General features: G+C 35.9%; 2 protein-coding genes across 2 annotated transcripts in view; one reads left to right on the top strand and one right to left on the bottom strand.

The window, feature by feature from the left end:
• Window positions 1–1734: 1734 nt before the first annotated feature.
• LOC112053449 (methyl-CpG-binding domain protein 4) lies at window positions 1735–22507 on the bottom strand. Its single transcript, XM_024092856.2, has 2 exons — window positions 22215–22507; window positions 1735–3098 (listed from the first exon to the last, which is right to left on the bottom strand). The coding sequence occupies exon 2, from the start codon at window positions 3091–3093 to the stop codon at window positions 2377–2379; it is 717 nt and encodes a 238-aa protein (XP_023948624.2). The 5' UTR covers window positions 3094–3098; window positions 22215–22507; the 3' UTR covers window positions 1735–2376.
• Window positions 8347–23039, top strand: part of LOC112053447 (protein orai) — a 61491-nt gene continuing 46798 nt past the window's right edge. Inside the window, exon 1 of the mRNA XM_024092853.2 lies at window positions 8347–8626. The gene's annotated coding sequence lies outside the window, so the exon portion shown is untranslated. The remainder of the gene's footprint in view (window positions 8627–23039) is intronic.

The raw sequence follows: 23039 nt of genomic DNA, 5'->3' as shown, positions 1-23039 counted from the left end.
AAACCGCGGACGGACAGACGGGTGGGAAAATAAAAGAATCCTAGTTGACAACGGCACCTTGATTTTTTTTTAAATATCTACTCGTCTTTTTATTACACTTTCCATGTTGTCTTTGCCATTTCATCTTCAATGTTATGATTCAATGTAAATTATTTTGTTATTCAAGTAACACGAAACAAATTAAGTAACAATTTTTACATAATGAACCCCTTTCGCAACTAAAATAGCAATTGTGACGTAGTGTTTAAAATAATGTACTAACGTCTTACATCTTTACAATTCTTGTTAAATGAGCATGTTTTTAAGCTAGATGTACAACTTTGCCTCTTACATTTTTTTTCAACGTGACCGTTAAAAATACATGCGATAAAAATTGTTAAAAAAAATATATAGGCCTGTTTTTTGATAATAACTCACTTTGTAGAAGAAAAAACCAAAGTTTCATTGGCTGAAACAACTATTCAATTAATTCAAATAATTAATTAATTTCATATATTAATAAAAGCACATGGTGCAACTAAACTGCACTGAACGTAGGTAGGTCTTTAATATTTTGGACAAAATTCAATATCACTTAAAAACCGTAAACGGCTAACATATTTTGCGTTATTTTAGTAGGCCTTGATGTTAGCTATCACGAGGTAAAGTATGTCGTAGTATTTACGGGACACCCTGTATAATGGTAGAAACTCAATAAATATGATGGCGTATTAACGTCCCGTTTTGTTGTGAACTATAGTGTTGCCAGTTTCAAGACATTCCTTAACTAAGAATTATTAATTAATTCTTCTTAATTCATTCAGGTTTTCATTTTCACCCTTATGTACCTACCTACATAATTGATATCTCAAGGCGTTTTGCAACACCTTTCCTTTTATTTTGAACATGCGTCAAAAAATCAAGCGAGTTCAATATAAGCATCACACTTACCAACAAATTCAGCTCTACATTATAATTAAAAATATGTAACGAATAAATAAGGAACATAATTTTTTTTTTTCAATCTTTCTACATTCGGACGTATTTTCAATGGTGATAATACCATACTTACACAAAAGTCATCATCTGTTCAAAATTATCGATGATTCGCAAAAAGCTGTTTACTTTCGTAGTTGTCCTCTGAATTCAAAACCTTGTTAAGTTTTTTTTCCTATAAATTTGATTTGACAACCGTGTACTTATAATAATTTACAATATAGAACGGCAGGGGTGTGATTCCGCTATTTTATATTCGCCGCTGTAATATTTTGCTTATAACTCTATTTCTATGGGATGTCAAAAATAAAATGTCACTAACAACGAAGTATCCATGGAAATGAGCGATGTCACATCGCTGTAAATTTACAGAATGCTGCGTGTGATTACGCTAATTTATACTCGCCGCTGTAATATTCGCTTAGAACAAGTTTTATTAGAATTTGAACTCTATTTCTATGGGATGTCAAAAATAATATGTCACTAACAACGAAGTAGCCATAGAAATGAGCGATGTCACATCGCTGTAAATTTGCAGAATGCAGGGGCTGTTCCGTCACTTTGGCCATAACATTTAAAATTAACTACTTATTAAGTAAGTACAAAAGTCCCAAATATAAAATAATTCTAAGCCAAATATAAATATAATTATTCTAAAAATAGTAGTACTACCTAGGTAAGTACAAAAGAATATTTATTTTAGGTGACTTTAACTTCCTTGATAGTTATAGAGCGGAACGTAATTAATACAAACATTACTTATGTCGTAAAATAATTTTAATGAAGTAATAAAGATTTGTTAAACATGCAAAAACGAATAATTAATGATTTTTTTAACAATACACAATATTATATTATTTTACATAATTGATAAACACAACAAAATAAGATTTAAATAACCGATAGTTATATTTATTTACAGAAGTCGGTTTAGTTTTGTACCATAAACGCGTTTGTGTGATTGTGAATTAAAATTTGCTAAAAACACGAGCCAAGAAAGCTGAATTTTGGATATGACGCGGGAGTAGCCCAGTAAAGCTTCTCTTCAATGTCTAGAAAAAGATTTCCTATGTGCATTTTCAGCCATTTTGAAAAAAGGGATTCAGTTTTTGTACAATATATCGTTTCTACGTTGAAATATGAAAATTTTGTTTCAATATACTTTTTTGTTGCTCTTTGAACGCTTTATAATTATATAATTAAACATTTTTCCATCTTACATCGTTCTTGAGATATTGAGTAATTTTTTAGTTTGCTATTTTTTCGTGTTATATGTATACCGAAAAAATGTTCATTACCAAATTTGTAGAGCTTGTTCAGCCAAACTCAACCACTACAAACAAACCCACGTATTAAAAAAAAAAGTCTGTAGTCTGCACCAAATTGTAAGTTTTGTAGAACCTAAACATTATTTCGCAAAGTAATTCTATAATACTCAAGAACCGGATCTTCGATTATGCATTCGCTATCCGTCACGCCATTGTCTTTCATGAAGTCGGTATGTCCCATCAACCAGTCCAAATACAACTTTAAGTACCTGTCCTCAGGGTCTACATCCGTGTGTCCTAAACAGAAAATCCTATATGCATCTTCACCGTATTTTCCGATGCCGCAAAGATCGCTAGCCCGCCGCCATTTAGCGGAGACAAACTGATAGCTCAGCTTCCAAATCATTTGGCCTCGCTTCCTCAAGCCTAGATTGTCGAAGAACCGTTCTAAAGCATTGGGTGTTTCCTCCAATACGTGGTACGGTGTTGGATATTCGACGAAGAAAGATTTCATATACGGCCTTGCTTTTTTGCCCGAAGTTTTGTTCAGGAAAATCGTTGCAACTAACATCGCCCATGGATTAGATGAGAATTCTTCTTCAATCACATAATGTGGCGATTGAGGCATCGCTCGTGGAGTTATGTTGTAAAATGGTGAGACGTGTATAGGTTCCGGTTCTTCAATTGTTAGTTTTGAAAAGCTTAGGTCTTCGGATCCCACTTGAACTTGACTCATATCCTGGGAGCTTTCAAATGTTCTTGGCGGTGACAATGAAAATCTGCTTGGACTCATTGAGATGATACTTTCGGAGTCGAAAAATGTGCTGATACAGTCGGATTCTTGAGACATGATTTCTGGAAATAAAATAGTTGGGTTATCTTCATTGGTTTAATTTAATTATCTCATCTATCAATCTAAGGTATAAATGTGCTAACTTGTAATGGATTAAGGGATGATAAACTCAGATCAAAACAACACTACTTTCCAAGTATGAGAAATGAAAAGAAGAATTTTCTGGAGTGGCTAGTGACTAGTTACCTCCTTACCACATTAGCTAGTCTATGGACTAGCAATGTAGTGTGAGAAATGAAGAGAAGAATTTTCTAGACTGGCTAGTGACTAGATGACTAGTCTAGAACTAGTCAAAATCAGGTACTGATAAACGTAGCACATTGAGCTTGGCTTTAGTAATATACCGTTAGTGTACTTTTGGAAGTTTGTTTGGCTTCGATGTGTGTAAGTTGTATTTTACCGAAATTAACCTTCAATTTATACCTATATTACATACACATAAGTATTTCATATTACTATTTCCAAATTACAACGGACTTCCAGTAGGTAGGTAGGTAGGACTGTAGGTATAAAAATACCCCTTAGGTAGTTTGGTAAATATGGTCCTTCGAGCCGGATATTGTGCAAAAAAGCAACAAACCTACCATGTTTATAGATACATTTGTCTGTTTTCAGTCCCATTCATGTACAATAGAGTCATAAATCTATAATATTATTATTGACTACGTAGCTAATAACACAGGTCGTAAGCAGAATCATGCTATGACAGATGTATAAGCTAGTCTTATATTACAAGTATTTAATAATAACAAGGATATAAACAGATTTTAATTCATACATATGTAGGTATCTATTTAATTCTCGAGACATAACATAAGATCTTCAAGATGTTTTTATGATCATTAACAACATTTAGTGTTCAGTCTGGCTGCTAGTATAACATTTAATACAGTAGGGTTGGCAATTGAAACTTTTTTGTATATGATCTGATTTGTATGATAGTCAAATTGGTTAAAAAAATATATTTGCGGGCCAATAAAATTTGAAGAGCTCCCTCGATTTCTCCAGGATCCTGAAATGAAGAAATGGTGCCCCTTGAGGTGCCCTCTTTCGAACAAAAATGGAAACATCACAATCGTTTAAGCCGTCCTCACACATACCAGATTTGACACCGCCCCAGCGCAGGATAACGAGTAGGTACGTACTTGCAGTCCGCGCGGGGCATATGGATTGACATCCTATAGGTACCTAGATAGAAGCGGCAAAGAGTCCATTCAGACTGATTCCCGCCGGGTTACCTTCTGAAAATCCATACCTACATACACATTCATTGTTGTAATTAATGAATATGTATGGATGTATGAGAAACTGGAGTTTGTATCAAGGTTTAAATTTACTTTTGTTTGGGACGGCTTCCCTACGTCAAAATTCCATCCTTCGCCAGTGCTAGGTAAGTATTTATAGGTATAAAACCGAAGGAAAGGAAGGAAGGGGAACAAGATACCCCGCGCCTTACCCGGGCAAGGAGGCATAGCCTCGAGGCCCGTACTCCCCACCAGGATTTTTATCTGGGAAGAGATGACATGCGTCGCCGTTTTCGAGCCCCAACCGAGTTGAAAACTTCCTCTATTTAAAGTCAGATAAAAAAGGGCTGATAATGATGACCATGAATGAACCATGACAACCTATGCGATACGCAAGACATTTTTAAACGCACAGTTAAAGAGTTGCTAACGGGACGGTTACCTTCCATGAGTTATGGCAATGGATTCTATGAAACGTCACTTTCCAATCCACCCACTTACATAAAAAAGAAACCGCGGAAACTGGCAATACAAACAACGCGCAGCATAATCTGTATGTCGGCGGAGTAGGTATATTATGTACTAGCCGACGCACCGCGGTTTCACCCGCGTTGTTCCCGTTTCGATGAGGATACGGGGATAAAATATAGCTTATGACACTCACAATTAACGTGGCTTCCTACTGGTACTAAAAGTATTTTCAAATTTGGTTCAGTAGATCCAGAGATTACTTCTACAATATCACCAACTTTATCTCAGCCTCATGTCTGAGATAAGTATGGCGATGGAATGGAATAAAATTCAAGTAGGCGCCAACTCTTTTTCAGTAGTATTTTATTAGGATGTTTTAAAAATCTTTACTTTTATCTTATCTTATCTTATCTTATCAGCAAAAACTATCTAACTGCCTTCTGAATCGGTAGAATCTACAAAATGTTCAAAATTGACGTTTCAAAAGTGCTTGAAAGCCTTCTTGAAATTAACGAAATTTAATTTTCGTCAAACCAACCGACCAACAGAAAACTGTCTGTAAGTTCACAACACCCGTGTACTGAAAACTCTGTAATCTTTATGAATTAAGAAAATACCTATTCCCATCTAAAATTGTTATGTACCTACTTACATAAATAAACTACTTACATGTTTATCACACTAACAATAGAAAGGCGAATGTTACAGATGTATTCGTATGTGTAATATTCTATTCCTATTCTAATTTAGTAGTTAGATTAGTACTCGTAATAGCCATCATCATCATTATCATCATCATATTAGCCGATGGACGTCCACTGCAGGACATAGGCCTTTTGTAGGGACTTCCAAACATCACGATACTGAGCCACCTGCATCCAGCGAAGCCCAGCGACTCGCTTTATGTCGTCAGTCCACCTGGGGGGTCGGCTAACACTGCACTTACTAGTGCGGGGTCGCCATTCCAGCACTTTGAGACCCCAACGTCCATCGGCTCTTCGAACTATATGCCCCGCCCGTTGCCACTTCAGCTTCACAACTCGTTGAGCTATGTCCTACCCCAATACAAAGGATCGTAAAGTACGTGTATGTACGAACATACAAATACGTACATACACGTTTTTGTATCTTAATAGCAACTATGTAAGTACTTACTGCTTAGCCAGAGTAAATAGAAATAGCTTAGCTATACGAGTATGTTAGGTATGTAGCTTATCAATTACTAACAGAGGCAGGCAGTAGGTAGGTAACCAGTTAACCACCTACCAGATTAAAATTTCTTTCACAATAAAATATAGGTAAAAGTTTTACGTCATCATTATCAACAATACACATTGCATAGTTATTAGTTACGTTTGTACCTACAATTTTATTTCTAAATGATTTTGTAAGTATTCTTAAATATTATTGTCTTCGCATGTAATATAAAGATAAATAAATTGCTTCATTAAGTAAGCAAAGTAAGTACGAGTAAGTACAATCGTAAAAATTCAGTCGGTCAACTAACTTTTTGGTCATCAAAACCATTAAACTAAGGCAACGTTCACAGAACGAAGTTTGAATACGCAAATATAGTTTCACAATCAGCACCATTACAGACAGGGTCGGATGGTAGATACGACTAGGTACCAGTGGCGAAGGTTGGAAAATTGTCGAAGGTAACAAAAGAAAAAATGGTTTCTCATAATCATACAAAGTATATACAATATTCATTACAATAATTGATATGTATGGATTTTTAAACGGTAAACCGACGAGAATCGGCGAAACCAGTGGCGGATTTACCAGCAGGCCGAGTAGGCTGGAACCTAGTGCGGAAAAATTTTAGGGGGCGGCAAATTTGGCCCAAAACTTTTTGTTTACAGAAAATTGACGAGAAACTAATTAAGATGATAGCGCACAAATTTTGAAATTGCAATTTTATTGGCAAAATATAATGAAATTAATATGATTGCGAACTAGGTTATCAAATTTTAGACGACCACGAGCGGCAAAAATTATACAGCCTACTGGCGGCAAACTTGTAAATCCGCCATTGTAAATAACTTCAAGATAATAATTTTACGAGATATTATTTAATTTGCTATATTAGTAGGTTTGTAGGTCAAATCTTGGATATTAAATAAGAATCACTTCGTGACGTTTGGAGGACGTGGAGTTTGTTATATTTACCTGTTCTGACATTAGCGATCTTCGGTGAAAATGCAATGGAACTGCGTGGCTGAGATTAATCCGATGATAGATTCGGAAGGTCGCCTCTTTCATAGGATCACAGAAGAGTCTCTTAGGGGGTTTAGAACGAACGAGATTCGCAATCAGAGACTGATGTCGTAGGATGATTAAAGAATTCAATTCGTAATTTTGTCTCGGCTGGTTTAGTCGATCAGCAGAAACTATAAAACAGGGTCAGGCTATTATGTAAGAAGAAAAAAAAGGTAGATAGGTAAATTAAACCCCATTCAGCGGCGTTGTCAACGGCGCGATGATTGAGCTCAGGTTTGCTAATTAGCATAGTTTTAACGTGCCACTTGGGGTCCACGTATAACCTATTTTTTTCGTGTAAAATCTTTAGGTTGGGGTCAGGTGATTTAAAAGTTGGTGCTTATTTGGCCCAAAGAGTAAGTGTGTTGGGCACTTTGCCCGTGGGAGAACAGTTAGACGGCATACCCACCTAATGGTATTTTTGGTAGGGAGGTACCTTAATAGTTTTTATTATTTCTATTTTGTATGACGACCTCAGGTGCAGTTAGTAGCGCTGTGGTTCTCGCTAGCTCGGGTCAGTTTAGGATTTTATATTGTCTTGATAGGATCAGGTCTGTTCTGATGGTATGCATCGAACTTGGGTACCAGACGACGTAACGCCAAGCGAATCGGTACGATCAACGATGTCGTGTAGGAACTGGCAGAGGTATGGGTAATACACTTATACCTCTACCAAGCCCGCTTCTATCCAAAAACAAGCTACAGACAGCACAAACACAAGCTACACAGCTGTTTCGCCGGCGAAGGAGAGGTCAGCGATATCTGTCGTCACCCAGACGTGGGCTTTTTAATTCACGATCTCGGGGGCGCCCGGACTGATACACTCAGGCCAAAACACCCTTCCCGAACGGCCCTCTAAGCCGAGGTCCGAGTCTCAGATTAGACGCCCTTAGAGAGTCGTTTCACCTTTCTACTCTGCTTCAGCATTCGGGCCCCATCAGGCGATGCTTCTGAGCTCGCCCAAACCCGCCGGTGACGCCGCTGAGGTCCTATTAAGGAGCCTACGGCATTTACACAATCAGAAAAAAAAACTTAACATCAGGTGAGATCGTAAGGGCTAACTTGTCATCAAATAAAAATAACATTTCGTTAAGCGTTGGAATATATAAATGATTCTGTACAAGTTTTAATCGAACTGAGAACTTTTTGGTTTGGAAAACTGGCCTGGACTCTTACCGAAACGCCACAGCGATAGTAATGAATCAAAGCATACAGAAACACATTTCTTTTGACGAGAACGTCTTGTGGCAACATCAACAACACAAGTCGCGACGTTATTGCGTTGAGTCGCCTCGGCAAGGCAACACGCGTACACGTCACATCGAAATCCGGAAAAATAAACGCGTTTGATAGCGCCCGCCGTCGAGTTTCAAACGAATGTTTACAAAAAGGAAATCCGAAATCGTGTGCCGTGTTTACGTCCGATACGTTATTGTTTCGACGCTTTAAAGTGAACTAGTGAAACAGAGAAGCTAGTAACTAGTTTATGAATGGTACCAGTGCTGTACGTTGAACTTGGATCGCTGGACTGGAAGCACATTGAGATAATAGAGGTAAGACCAGTGGACGACTAGGCTTATCCACATGTGTTTTAGATAAATTTGTTATTTGCACTATAAACGTGAATTATGGACTAACTAATAATAGCTATGTGGTTAGTGTGATGGTAGTTTATATGCTATAGAAATCAGTGCGAGAGAAATACCAGCTAAATCTCTCTATGGCCACAGTAGAACTGCAGCCAGTTCTGTATTAGAACGGCTATCTTGTAGGATATTACCAAATTTGATGAATCCATGGAATGTTAAGATATTTGCTTATCTAACTACCTACTTAACTGTGAAAACCACATGCAAATCTGTTCAACAGTACCGATTGACATGACCAGTAGCTCCTATTATAAAGCGATGTTTTTGAACATCAACAGTGAATTTCTAATTCAACTGTATCCCTCTATTAATGGTATCGTGTTCTAAAGAGATCACCTTTGAATCAAGAGATACAATTCACACTGTAGAATTATAAAAATATAGGTAGTTACAGAATATCGCTACAGATAACTAAAATAAAAGAGGTTTAAAATTTTGTATTCTTTTTTGCTGGTCATCTTGTATCGCATTTTTTTTAGGTATACTTGTATATTTTTTTTAGGTATGCTCTGTAGAACGTCTGTAGTCACGTCGTAAAAGTAAACAAAACTTGATTTTTTTTTTAATTCATTGGGTGGTTGAAATGCAAAAATTAATTTCGACGGATAGGTAGTCCCAGTTTCAGGTACCTATACAAAATAACTCTCTAACTTTATTACTATTCACAAATAATAATTTATAGACAGCTAAATGACTTTGAGATTACCTACTCGTAAATAACATTTTATTACCGTTACTTTACTCGATGCGATTCAATGCAGAACGTTATAGACCTATTATTTTATTTATAACAGGTTTGCGGTCGACCACGATTCTTGTATCTAAGGAAGCTATTAGAAAATGATAGATTTTATTAGGGTTCCGTAGGGAAAACAAAATACGGTAGTCCTATACAGCACCGGCCCGAAGTAAATTTTAAAATGGAGCGAGATCCAATTATGGCGCCTCTCCTGTTTGCTCCTATTAATATATGGAATATGGAGATACCTATACCAAATTATGAGTGTGAAGTAAGAATGGAACGCGAAGATCTCGGCCATACTCTGGGGTGATCAATTGAAAATCAGGCGCAGTACCGTCTACGGTTGACTAGGATTATCATTTAGGCGCTCTCTAGGATTTGGCGCCTGGAGCGACTGCTCCGTACGCCGTATGGACGGGCCGGCCCTGGTCCTATAGGATCACTTGTCTGTCTGTCTGTCACTATTCTCAGGAACGCGTTGAGGATTTTTATCTACTCCATGTTATCCCGCTTCTATCTAAGATTGCATCATCAGTATCCGCTGGCCTATTCACTATTTTAGTCTTTATTATCAAGCTATTAAAATAAACATCAAATTAAATGACAAAATGTCATCTACATACTGTATGATATCCACCAGTAAGCACCGGATGACATTTATTACATAGAATCTCAATTCCGTATATGTCAATTAGCATACGTCAAAGATAGTGAATTAGCCTGCAGGAGAGTTTTTAAATATGGGCTAACTTGTAGAAAATAAAAAAAATCCTTGGAGCTATTAATAAATCAGACATAGGAACGCAATCAAAATATTTTTTGGACTGTAAATTTTTGCTGCATTTCGCAAAAGCAAGAAAATCAAAATATTTCTTCCAGTTGACCTAGAATAAACCATGAGTTTGTTCATGCAACGCAACGTATCAAAGCCCTATGGATTTGAGTCTAATTGGGCATTTTCCGTCAAACAATACGTGAATTTCAGCCGTTTTTCTCTTGCAGTATTATGGGTTATTGCAATATTTCCAAGCAGTGCACATTACGATTGCACTAACAAGTCGACTATGGGTACAAACCGCGTATAATTTAATCAATTATCATCAGAATGAGAGATAATATTCTTGCGTGGTTAACCAAGGCCAAGGTGTGAATTGTTTGTTGAACTTGGCTTATGATTATAGTGCAACTGTTATAACACCCAACACTGTTGTAGCTATTTATGCAATGCCCACCTTGTAACAAATATTTTTTTTTTATTTTTTTATTCTTTACAAGTTAGCCCTAGACTACAATCTCACCTCATGGTAAGTGATGATGCAGTCTAAGATGGAAGCGAGCTAACTTGTTAGGAGGAGGATGAAAATCCACACCCCTTTCGGTTTCTACACGGCATCGTACCGGAACGCTAAATCGCTTGGCGGTACGTCTTTGCCGGTAGGGTGGTAACTAGCCACGGCCGAAGCCTCCCACCAGCCAGACCTGGACAAATTAAGAAAATCTCAGCCCAGCCGGGGATTGAACCCAGGACCTCCGTCTTGTATATCCACCGCGCCTACCACTGGGCCACGGAGACCGAAAAAAAATATATTATTTAATAAATAATTTAATTCAACACTCATAGCCTTATGGATATTACTATTCAGTTCATCATTATCTACCTTGAGCTTCAATAGCTCAACGGTAAGAGCGGTCGGACTCAACACCGAGGGGTGGTGGTTCGACCGCCCCGTTGGTCTATTGATCCACTCCTAATACAGTCATAGTTTGAAGGGAAATGAGAAAATTGGTCATATTTAAAAAAAAAACCTATTTTTATTATTACGGCCCACTAGAGGGTCAGGCCGCCTCTCTTTATAGAAGAGGGGATATGGAGCTTAAACCCACAAAGCTGCTCTACTGTAGGTTGGCGGGCTTGGCGTGATAACTTTAAATTCATTAACGACCACTATCGGATATTAATGATAATGACCAGCGGACCTGTTCACTAATTTGGTCTTTAATATTAATATAAACATCCCATCAACTGAGAAATGTCATCTACCTACTGTATGATTTCTACGATGGGTTGTCAGTAGGCACCAGATGACATTTGTTACATAGAATCTTAATTTCGTATAATTATGTCTACTAACTTATTTACCGTGAAAGCCTAGTGGATAGCCCTCTGCCTCCGATTCCGGAAGGCGTAGGTTCGAATCTGGTCCGGGGCATTCACTTCCAACTTTTCAGTTGTGTATTTTAAGAAATTAAATATGACGTGTCTCAAACGGCGAAGGAAAAACATCGTGAGGAAACCTGCATACCAGAGAATTTTCTTAATTCTCTGCGTGTATGAAGTCTGCCAATCCGCATTGGGCCAGCGTGGTGGACTATTGGCCTATGCCCTCTCATTCTTAGAGGACACTGGAGCTCAGCAGTGAGCCGATTATGGGTTGATAATGATGATGATGATGATGTCAACTAAATAAAATACGTCAAAGTTAGTGAATTAGCCTGCAGGTCCGACGTGTTAGCGTGCTTTCCGAGGCACGGGGACGTAACACCACAACACTACCACCTTCCAAACTCCAGACTGAAAATTTTACTGAAAATTTCTTACAAGAAAGAAAACCTCAGTATCTCATAGAGCAGTTCTTTAGTTCTTATTAATCTTTTGATCCACAAGTGCATATAAATAAAATTGATGTATAAAATTGATATTTTTTTTACAGTCCTCGTCATTACTAATGACGTCATAACATTGTTTACGTCGTAAAATCCATAAAAAGCACGTACGTAACTTTGACGATTCAGAAATGTATAAAAATTAAAAACAAACGGGTCCTTTATTGATGTTCAAAACAAGTCTTAATAATCTTAAAATTTAATTAAAATACGAAATACCAGATCCAGGCAGATGATACAATTTGATTCGTATTATTATTACCTACTATTATTATATTATCCTATTTTAGGGTTACTTATCTGCTTCAGAAGATAAAAACCCTTACAGTTACTTGGGAGTGGGAGACATTAACAAATTAATGGCATGAATATTGACAATATTATTACGGCTATCTATTGGGCAACCTTATAGGATACTTGGTAGTCAGATTGTTTTTATACAAATATACTTATACAAAGGTCTGTCACGACTGTTTTTTTTTTCTCAGGCATACAATAGATATATCAAGTGAAAATCAATACCATAGTACCCACTCATGTCTACAATACCTTGAAATTAAAAATTTTTAAAATTGTAAGTTAACGCAGAAAAAGACAACGCAACGCAGACTACGCTTTTTAGCAATCTTCGTCTGTTAGTGCCATCTCCTATCGGAGGTTAGCAATAATTAAGGTTAATATTACTTTATTCACTGCTGCCAGAAACAGTGATTTGATACCTACTCATATTGAACCATTGGCGTAGGATCTTTAGCCAAGATGTACGTCTACGACCAGGCCCTCGTTTTTCCAATATCTTTTCCAGGATAATAAACTGCAGCAAGTCATATTTGGAGTTTCGCACTATATGACCCAGGTATTCGAACTTCCTCCTTTGAACTTGTCGCAGAACTCTGTTGGCTTTCCCATTCTTTGCAGCAAGCTTACTACATATCGCTTGCGTAAGTATTCAGGCTTCAACCCCATAAAGCAACACAGAGAAAACTTACAATAGCGTTACCCTCAGGGATATTTTTAAATGCGGTCACAGAGAACTTTTTTCAATTTAGCAAAAGCATTACTTGCTTGTTCAATGCGGCATCGTATTTCCAAACTATGATTCCCGGTTTCGTCTTTTTAGCAGTAGTAGAGCTTTTTGTGACAGAGTTTTTCGGGGAAAGTGTTACCGCCATGACTGTTTTAGCTGCCAAGCAGCTTTGCGACGTGTTGCTCGGTTTATAGGATAGTTTTTCGCTTACCATCATGGGCCATCGGCTTGGTACATAATTTATGTATGTATTACGAGTAATAATATAAAGAAAAACATTTCCCGAAGATAAGAGTAGGACCGTGAAATTTAGCAATCTTAACTACAATGTTTTACTAAGAAAACTTACACTTTACAGAGTTCATGGAACAGCTAGATAGTAGTTTAGACTCTGCCTTGATAATATTGTCAGTCAAGACTTAGGACAAATTATATATGTATACATAATTCAAATTAGCATAGAGACGATTATAAGATTTTTCAAATAACACGCAATACTAGATTTATGGGCAATCTCGCTTTTGTGTAGTTATGAAAACTATCGATAAGAATATTATTTTATAATATTTTATGACTCTTCGAATCATGCAAAATTCGCCCATTTCCTATGGGTGGGTATATTACTGGACGAGCTGCAAGTATTGCCTTGCTTTATAACCGAGAAGTTCTGGATTTGATTAGGTATTATTAATACCTACCTACCTTGTAATAATAAATTTAGGGTTTTGCATAGAGCTACATAAAATAATCAGTTCATGCTTTTTTTTTTATTTTTACAAGTTAGCCCTTAATTGACAATTTCACCTGATGGTAAGTGATGATGCAATCTAAGATGGAAGCGGGCTAACTTGTTAGGAGGAGGATGAAAATCCACACCCCTTTCGGTTTCTACACGACATCGTACCGGAACGCTTGTACGTCTTTGTCGGTAGGGTAGTAACTAGCTACGGCCGAAGCCTCCCACCAGCCAGACCTGGACCAATTAAGAAAACCTCAATAGGCCCAGCCGGGAATCGAACCCAGGACCTCCGTCATGTAAATCCACCGTGCATACCACTGCGCCACGGAGGCCGTCAAAAAACAAACATGCTTTGATTAGAAGCAGGTGTTACTTTGCGAAGATCCATTATGAATAGGGACAATTTCTTTGCGGAGACCACATATAAATTAATTACAATTTTTAGACGTTTTAGACGGCTCAGCAGGATAATTCACTAACTTTGACGTATGTTAGATGACATATACAAAATTGAGACTATATGTAACTCATGTCATCCGGTCCCCATCGACAACCCTTCGTGGATATCATACAGTAGGATGGATGAAATTTCTCACTTGATTTGAGGAATTATTTTAATATGTTGTTAATAAAGTCCAAATTAGTGATTAGGTCAGCTGGTCATTATCATTAACATCCGATAGTGGTCGTTAATGAATTTAACATTACCACCCTAAGCCCGCCAAACCGCATTGGATCAGCGTTATGGGTCTAAGCTCCATATCCCCTCTTCGTGGATACCATACTGTAGGTAGATGATTTCTAAATTGATTTGATGATTATTTCAATAGGTTGATAATAAGGACACAAATTAGTGAATAGGTCGGCTGGTTCGGGTCCTGTGGTAGACTTTAGTTGTGACTCTGGCTAGTTATTACTCTAAAGAAAGAAGTGACACTGACCAGAACAGTAAGTACCTTCTTACCTGCTGATGATTTTACTTTTTGTTTATCTTTTTCTTCTTCGGAACTTAAAATATTCTTATCCATTTGCCTGAAAGATAATGGTCTTGGCTCTTAGCGCTTGTAAATGTTATAAAAGTAATCCTATTTAACTAAAGAAAAAGTGATCTAAACTAATAATAGCACGACCTTCCTTCATTAGACACTAGAGTTCTTAATTTAAAGTCAATTTATCTCTATTTCTACATCCTTTTTTGTATTGTTTCTTGAAAATAATGTTTTTCTGTAAGTCTCATTTAAAATATATAAAAACAATAATTTACTTAAATACTATTTACGTACTTCAACTAGCGATGTAGAGCCCTTGAAAAAATCTAGTAAGAAATAAATCCTGTTTCTATACGACTAATGATTTAAATATAAGTACTGTCACGTAAAAAGAGCACACTATAGTATGCGCGTTATCATCTGAGTCGTCCGGTCATAAAAGTCAAAAAAGATAGGAATGTGCAGCGCGCCTACCTGCGCACCCTAATTATCGATAAACGGCTACCTGCGCACGTGCTAATGATGAGTCAATAATGATTTGGACGATTCTGATTGGTCGGTTTCTAATGTAATTGCATTGCGTATTTTTTTTGCTATAAATGTGTTTACTGCAATTAAATAAATACATTCATGTGTTACTCGTTGCGCACTATGGATACTTTATTTTCTAACGTTGATCTGAAGAAATTACATGGCGATATTAGCCCTCAAGCTCGAACACTGATTCACAACGTATTCCTGTTTCTCAATGAATTGAAAAGTTTATTTAGTTAATAATTATATAATATGAAATATGTATTATATTAAATCAAATATTGTTAATTTTTTTAATTTTGTGAACAAGATACGATAATAAACTTTACTTATCGATAATATGTCTTTCATTGTTACACCCTTCACTAGACGGCTCCATAAGACCCATAAGTGCAAGCGAGATAGATATAGAGAAATGATTTATGGCCCTAAGACTCAGTTGTTAACGATAGTAGTATAACAAGACATTATTCCATAAACAATTACTGAGTTTGTTAACAGTTTTATTTATCAATTTGATGACGAAAGCACATTAAATTATTTGTTCGTCTCACGAAAACTCTGTTTGCTAAATACATATATTTATAAAAAAAATATTAGTCATAAAAAATGTGTGTAAAGTAAACGTGACCAATATTTCCAGACCTTCCGACTAACAGTGCTAGGAATGGGTACGAGGAATGAGGATAGTCCGACGGGCGGGGATCGAACCAAAAATCTTTCAGTTTTCAGTTCATGTAGAGTTAGTCTACACGCCTGATAAATACTTAATAAAATTTGATCAGTTTTTCTGCATTATTCGAATCATGGTCGCAATAATCGGAATTGAATCGAACTTAGCGTAATTTTAAATTGAATACAAAGCTAGAAAATACTGAGCAAAAATATGTTATTTCCAATAAACCGAGATGTATTGTATAGTGCAGAGCCCAGAGCGTCTATTAGATTTTATTGCTTCGTATATTTGCAACATACTATACCCATCTACTGTAATTGAATCCGTCATTACATGGTCTCTACTTGTTTCCAATTGGGGCCAAAGTGACCTATATGCATACAGCTTACTAGCAGCTAAACTAAACAGATGCTAGTATTCAGGCTAACCATGTTAATTGCCTTGTTATGGGAGTACATTGACTATTTAAAGGTAATTGCTAAAGATCGTGTGCAGTCAGCCTTTAACAGTGACCTTGATACTAGTTAAACCAGTGTAATGACATTTTTAGTTAAGAAAAAAATTCGAATTGTTATGTTTTTAATCACAAAACATAGAAAACGCTAAAGCCAATGATTTAGCTACTTATTTATTCCACGTTTTTAATATCATCTTGATAAGCGATTTGTAAATAAGATGTACTTAAAACAAAAATAGACATTGCGTTTAGATTTTAATGCGACTAATTGAAAGTGAAATTGATTGTTTACTAGAATATTCTTCAAGAGATAATTGCTTACTACCTATACCTAATCTTGGCAGTATAAATAAATATAAACTTTTAAAAATATGTCAGTAGGCGTCTAACAATTATTATTTTTCAACCGATGAAAAACGGAGAGAAGGTTATCAATTCGACGAGTATATTTTTTTTATGTATTAGAACGCGTATATTTTCATTGAGTGGTCCGATTTATTAAAAAAACATTATTGTAAAGGGTCCCTCGAATTTGGTTCCATATAAATTTGAAAAAAAAACTGAATTCTAAGACTACACAGCAGGGGACAGACAACAGGGGATGATTGATTATATACTTACCCATTAATTGTAAAGTAAAACCACGCATAATTATTTTTTTACAGTGTAGTCCGATTTTGACTTTTTTTTTTTATTTGAATATATTTTCAATACCTTCCAACTAGTCGGGAACGACTGTATTAGGAGTGGGTACGACAACAGACCAACGGGGCGGGGATCGAACCACCACCACCACGACCACAGGGTGATGAATATGACCGCTTTACCGTTGAGCTATTGAGGCCTTTAATTTAACTGAATAATTTTTTAAAAATGTATTCACGGTGGGTACATTATAAAAATATTCTGATAATAATATATATTTAGTATGTAGTTGTATAATTAGTAAGCTAATTTGTAAATATTGTACAATACGTGAGTTACTGCAAAGTATTTTCGTCTTGCATTAATATTATGTTAAACCGGCCGCTTGTCACAGTTAAGTAACTCCTGAGTATGTGATTTAAACAAAGTGAAACTAAGGTCGGGGAATTATTCAGTCTATATTTTCAATATTCTCTGGATTGACTTATAGGCTACTTTTTATCCCGAAAAATCCATGGTTTCCCAAGATTTGCGAAAACTAATGATTTTAATGTTTGTTACTCTTTCACGCCTCGACTACTCAACCGAATTATTAGCTGAAATTTGGTATTAAGATATATTATAGCCTGGATTAACACATAGGCTACTTTTTATCCCGGAAAATCCATGGTTCCCGAGGGATTTTTGAAAACTAAATTCCACGCGGGCGAAGTCGCGGGGGTCTGCTAGTACTTATTATAAAGAAATAAGATTCGATTTTTTTTTGTTTGTATTATACGAAACTGAAATTACCGAATTTTATGTCCCACGTGAAACAACATGGGTATAACCGAGGGCGTCTGCAGTTATGTATATAAATGTTATATCAATTTAAGAAAATTATTTATTTATATTCCTTCCTTTTCGATTGGCCGTAATCGAGTAACTATAGAAACTTTTTACAAATTCAATTTTTTAATAGGAATAAATAACATTTTGATATAATATATCATTGTATTGTGTATTGATATATATATATAAAATTATCAATACATTCGTTAACTTACCTAAAACTAAACCCAGAATTGATATAAATGTGCCCTGTCAACAAGAAATTTAGAGGCGCAATCTCTCATTTTACATGACGCAACCTATAGCCAATACAAACGAATAGGTCCATAATATGGCACGAAAATAGGAGTCGATAAATCAACATGTACATTTATTTACAGTAAAACTGCACTTTATAATAAACACTCATCTATATGAAATCAGTAATGCTCCTTTGTCGCGAGGTAATTGCTCCTCCATGCATTTCCGTGTATAGTGTAGGTATACGCTGTTAAGGTCACTCTATGATTATATATTCAATGTACTTGTTCGAATTTGAAAGCAGATTCATCTGGCATTGGGCGAATTAAAAAAAATCTAATATTTATAAAATCCATACTAATATTATGAAGAGGTAAAGTTTGTGGTATTTTAGGGGGTAGTAATCTCTCGTGTCGTATCGTATACTTCGCACTACTATCGTGGTATGTCTCGACTAGGTTCTTTACACTTTACGTCAGAAATGGCAAATACACAAAGTAACATTATCAATCATTACCGAAATGATTACTTTACTTACTTCTACAGGTATACACCTTAATGACCCTATTGATCAAGTATAGCGCTGATACTATAAAATGGAAACTAGGATTAACTATCATAGGCAATTACGAGCGGATCTCGGACTTGCAACCGATTTCAGTAGGGTTGAGGGATCCCTTTACAACTAGTTAACGCTCCCCTTCGTGTTGGCTTTTAGTTAAGTAACAATACAATGGCCGGTCAATACGGATAACTGACTCACTCAATTCCTTCACTCACTGCGAAACTGACTAGATCAGTTCAAGAGTTCTCAAGAGAACTGAATAAACTTGAGAACTCCGGCGTGCTCCCTCTGAGATCATCGACTGACAGAAGTCCACAGACAAACGACACGTACTTCTTTTACCGTTACCTCGTAACGAAACGAGGTTTCTATCAAACTAGTTACTCTAATTAATGTAAGATGGCTCTATTATTATCTAATCCTCCGACTTAATATATATATATGAGATACAAATAATAAAACACACGGAGTTCTGGGAAACATAAGTGTTTCCTTATTAGATTGCTTACAGACGATAAACAATCCGTTTCGATTCAAATGAGTTTCAAATTGGTTATTCCTAATCTCTTACAATAGGAATACTAAGAAATATACAATTTATGATGTTTATATCAATTAATAGTTGTATACCTGCCTGATACAGACCGGTCTCGAGCATTACTTGAAAGAAACAAGAAGTAGGACAAAAAAACATGACGATTATGCCGTTGCGAAGTGATGAGTAAGTATATTTGATGTTTCTTAGAACGAAATGGCAACAAAAACATAGAGCAAAAAAACTTAAATGTGTACAAAAAGAACAACAAATAGATCCTGGTTGTAATTAACGTTTGGAGTTATAAACTCGCAAATACCTGCTCTGTATATACACAGTGCTATAAAATTAAATTTGGATAACCTGCAGGCTAATTCACTAACTTTGACGTATGTTAGTTGACATTAAACGAAATGAAGATTCTATGTAACAAATGTCATCCGGTGCCTATTGACAACCTTCCGTGGATATCGTATAGTAGGTACTCGTAGATTACATTACTCAGTTGATATGATGTTTATTTTAATTGTTTGTTAATCCCGCGGGAACCATGGATTTTCCCGGGATAAACAGTTGTCTGTAGATCGCTTGCTAACCCCCTCTTTCTAACAGTGAAAGTTCCGTTTAAATCGGTTCCAAAGATAAGCCAGGACAAACAAATAGACATACGGAATTTTTAAAAAAGCTAATTTGTGTTTTAGTATCGTGTAAATAACTATAAATTCTTGAGATAACACTATCTTGATCTTGAAACACAGACATACACTTCAGTTTTATTTATATGTATTGATGATAAATATGACCAATATTAAATTTTTTAACGACGCTTTATGAGCGGTGTTATAAGTTTGACGCGTCTGTCTGTCTGTGGTACCATACCTCCAAACGGATGAAGCGATTTCAGTTTAGTTTTGTATTAAAGGTGATTTAGTGCGAGTGTTCTTAGACATGTTTGATGAAAATCAGTTGAGCCGTTTAAAAGTTGTGAGGGGGTAAAAGTGGGGAAGAATAACCGAATGTCTGCAAACATACCTACTCGAGTGGGATCTCAAATAAAAGCGCACTGAAAGAGATCATATTGATTGATGACTTGATCGAGAGTGTAATTAATAATTTCATGACATTCGGGGGTTTTTCAAATTTTTAATTTTAAGCTATCCTCAAATTAGTTGGGAAAATGCCTCATTTTAGGAAAGTGGTTTGTCAGCTATGCTCACTCCCATTAGTAAGTACTTCCGGGCGCCAATTATGGAGTTTGGACTATGATGTCTTTATAGTACATAGCAGGTTTCATATTCATATGTATCATCTTTAATTTAATTTATAAAATATGTTGTTATTGCTATTATCGAATAACCAATTGTACCAGCATTTATGATTGATGACCTTTAGTACGAAGGTACGTAATATCGTGGGCAGTCGCGAAGAGCTTCAACGTTAACCGGTTAGCGTCATTATGACGGCTAATTAGGTAATACCAGCATTAAACAACGTACGGTATGTACATAAACAAAATAGACGAAGAGCCAGCGACAGCCAGACTTTCGTCATTTTATAAAAGCTGTTTGTCAGCTCATGCTTCTACGATATACGAATACCGTAACCAACTATGGAGTTTGGACCGTATTGGCTTTGGGAGATAGCAGATTTCAAGGACCAACCATCTAAGTAAGTATAAAGTATATTTTTTTTATCGGCATAATATGAGAAGTGATATTCCCATTCGCCAGACACGTGGGTGGCGTGGCAACCTATCGTTAGAGACCCTTGAAGTTTCAAATTAAATGGTGTTTTTCGAAGGGTTGCCGCGAAGCTAAGTGACTAACGACTGGGAATATAATTTCTCATATTATGCCGAGGAAAACATAAATAAATTAGGTACACTTTATACTTAGACGGGTCCACCACCACGGTCCAAACTCTATAATTGGCTACCGTACTTATTTATGGTAGGAGCATGAGCTGACAAACTTTCAGCTATTATAAAATGACGAAGTTCTGGGGTTCACGGTCTCTTAGACTATAAGCGCCAACGGTCAGTGTGAACAGAAAACTAGCATTTATAGTAAGCTCGGAGCAGCACACATTAAATAGCTCTAATATTGTAATAAAGGCAGTTAGTAACAGAATTATACGGAACATAAAATAATATTTGCATAAAAATGCTCAAATTGTGCACAAAAAGTATTCAAATATGCAACATCAAATGAAAAACAAACCCGACAAGTGCGAGTCGGACTCGCCCAATGTTTTTCTCTTAAAATCGACTAAAAATTATAAAAAAAAAAACTAATAAAAAAATCAACTTTGTGCCAATGAAGCTCTTTCATTTCATACATTGTCCCACATGACATGGACCACGGTCACAGAACTCAAATTTCTGTTTTTTTATTTGTTTTTAATGTATGTATGTAATGTACAAACGTAGGAATATATTTAATTTATTCATATTTTTTATTTTTATAAATTGTTAATACATTTTTCAGAATACTACTTGACTTTCATAGTTCTAGGTTAACGGGAAATAGTCAATGAAGTCTTATGTGGAAATATATGTTTTTTGTGGCATAAACGACTGAATTCTTTTCACATTTTTTTTAAACGTATAATATTTACTCACATCAAGACAATTCAACAAAGCTCAGTATTAACAGTTTTTATAATAAACCATGTCTGTCCAATTTAATGAAAATGAAGTTTACATAAAATATTCTGAGAAATACCAAATCGTGTCGTTTTAAGGATAAAATAGAATTATTAATTTTATTATTGTGCCAGTCTTTACTTAAATTAACGTATAAATTGTGTATAACGAATCAAATTAAAGAACCATAAACTTTATACCTACCTAGATACGATGTTCTTAAATCTTAAATTCCCAATGTTTGATGTGATGTATTTTAAAAACATAAAAAAACGATTTTCATCTCCCTTTTCAACATGGCGGCTGATGCCTATGGACTAGAACCTTGAAATCTTGGAAATAAGTTCTCCTAGGCACCTACTCCATGTTAAAAAAAATCTGCCGTTTAATTTTCAATCAAAGGTTGAACCAAAATAGTAAGTTTTCCATTGAGTAACTTGTATAACAAAATGGAGTTTCTTTCTAGTTTAGAGCTCAATTTTAAAACTGTTATTTCTAACCTATGGTGGTAGGCTAAAGCTACACATACATGCTCATTTCAAACATTCCAATTAGACATGCTAATTTGTATCTATCGCTCTCTGTCTATAGTATCGTGTTACACAGGGAGAGATGAAGGTGAAGAGAATACAGAATAGCAATGCTGATCGAATAGCATACTCAATAAGCAAACCTGATCAGACGCGCTAAAAGCTCGCCGCGCAGCAAGTAGCGTGCTCATAAATCGCACGACTTCTTGAGCAAGCCCGAAATAAGCATGCTCATTTTTAGCATTGTTGCGATACACATGCTAAGTAGTAGCATGCTTTCGTGCTTGAAATGAGCATATGTAACAGTAGCTTATGTGTAAATATGTCAGTTCCTAGTTTAAATAAATAAACAATCGGTCAGTCATGTGATATATTGGCCAAGGGAAATTTCTCACAGTTGTAACAAAAACGAGAACATTCTAGGTCGAAGCTGAATACATCAAGGTATTTTTATGCTAGGTATACCTATTCTGGTTTCTTTTCAATTTTCATAGTATTA

Source organism: Bicyclus anynana, chromosome 8 (genome assembly GCF_947172395.1).
Source record: "Bicyclus anynana chromosome 8, ilBicAnyn1.1, whole genome shotgun sequence".
Taxonomy (NCBI): Eukaryota; Metazoa; Arthropoda; class Insecta; order Lepidoptera; family Nymphalidae; genus Bicyclus; species Bicyclus anynana.
Note: the sequence above shows the minus strand (reverse complement) of the source record. Positions and strands in the feature narration are given on the sequence as shown.

Coding starts and splice junctions, on each gene's coding strand:
- LOC112053449 (XM_024092856.2), bottom strand. CDS start 3,093: ATGTCTCAAGAATCCGACTGTATCAGCACATTTTTCGACTCCGAAAGT.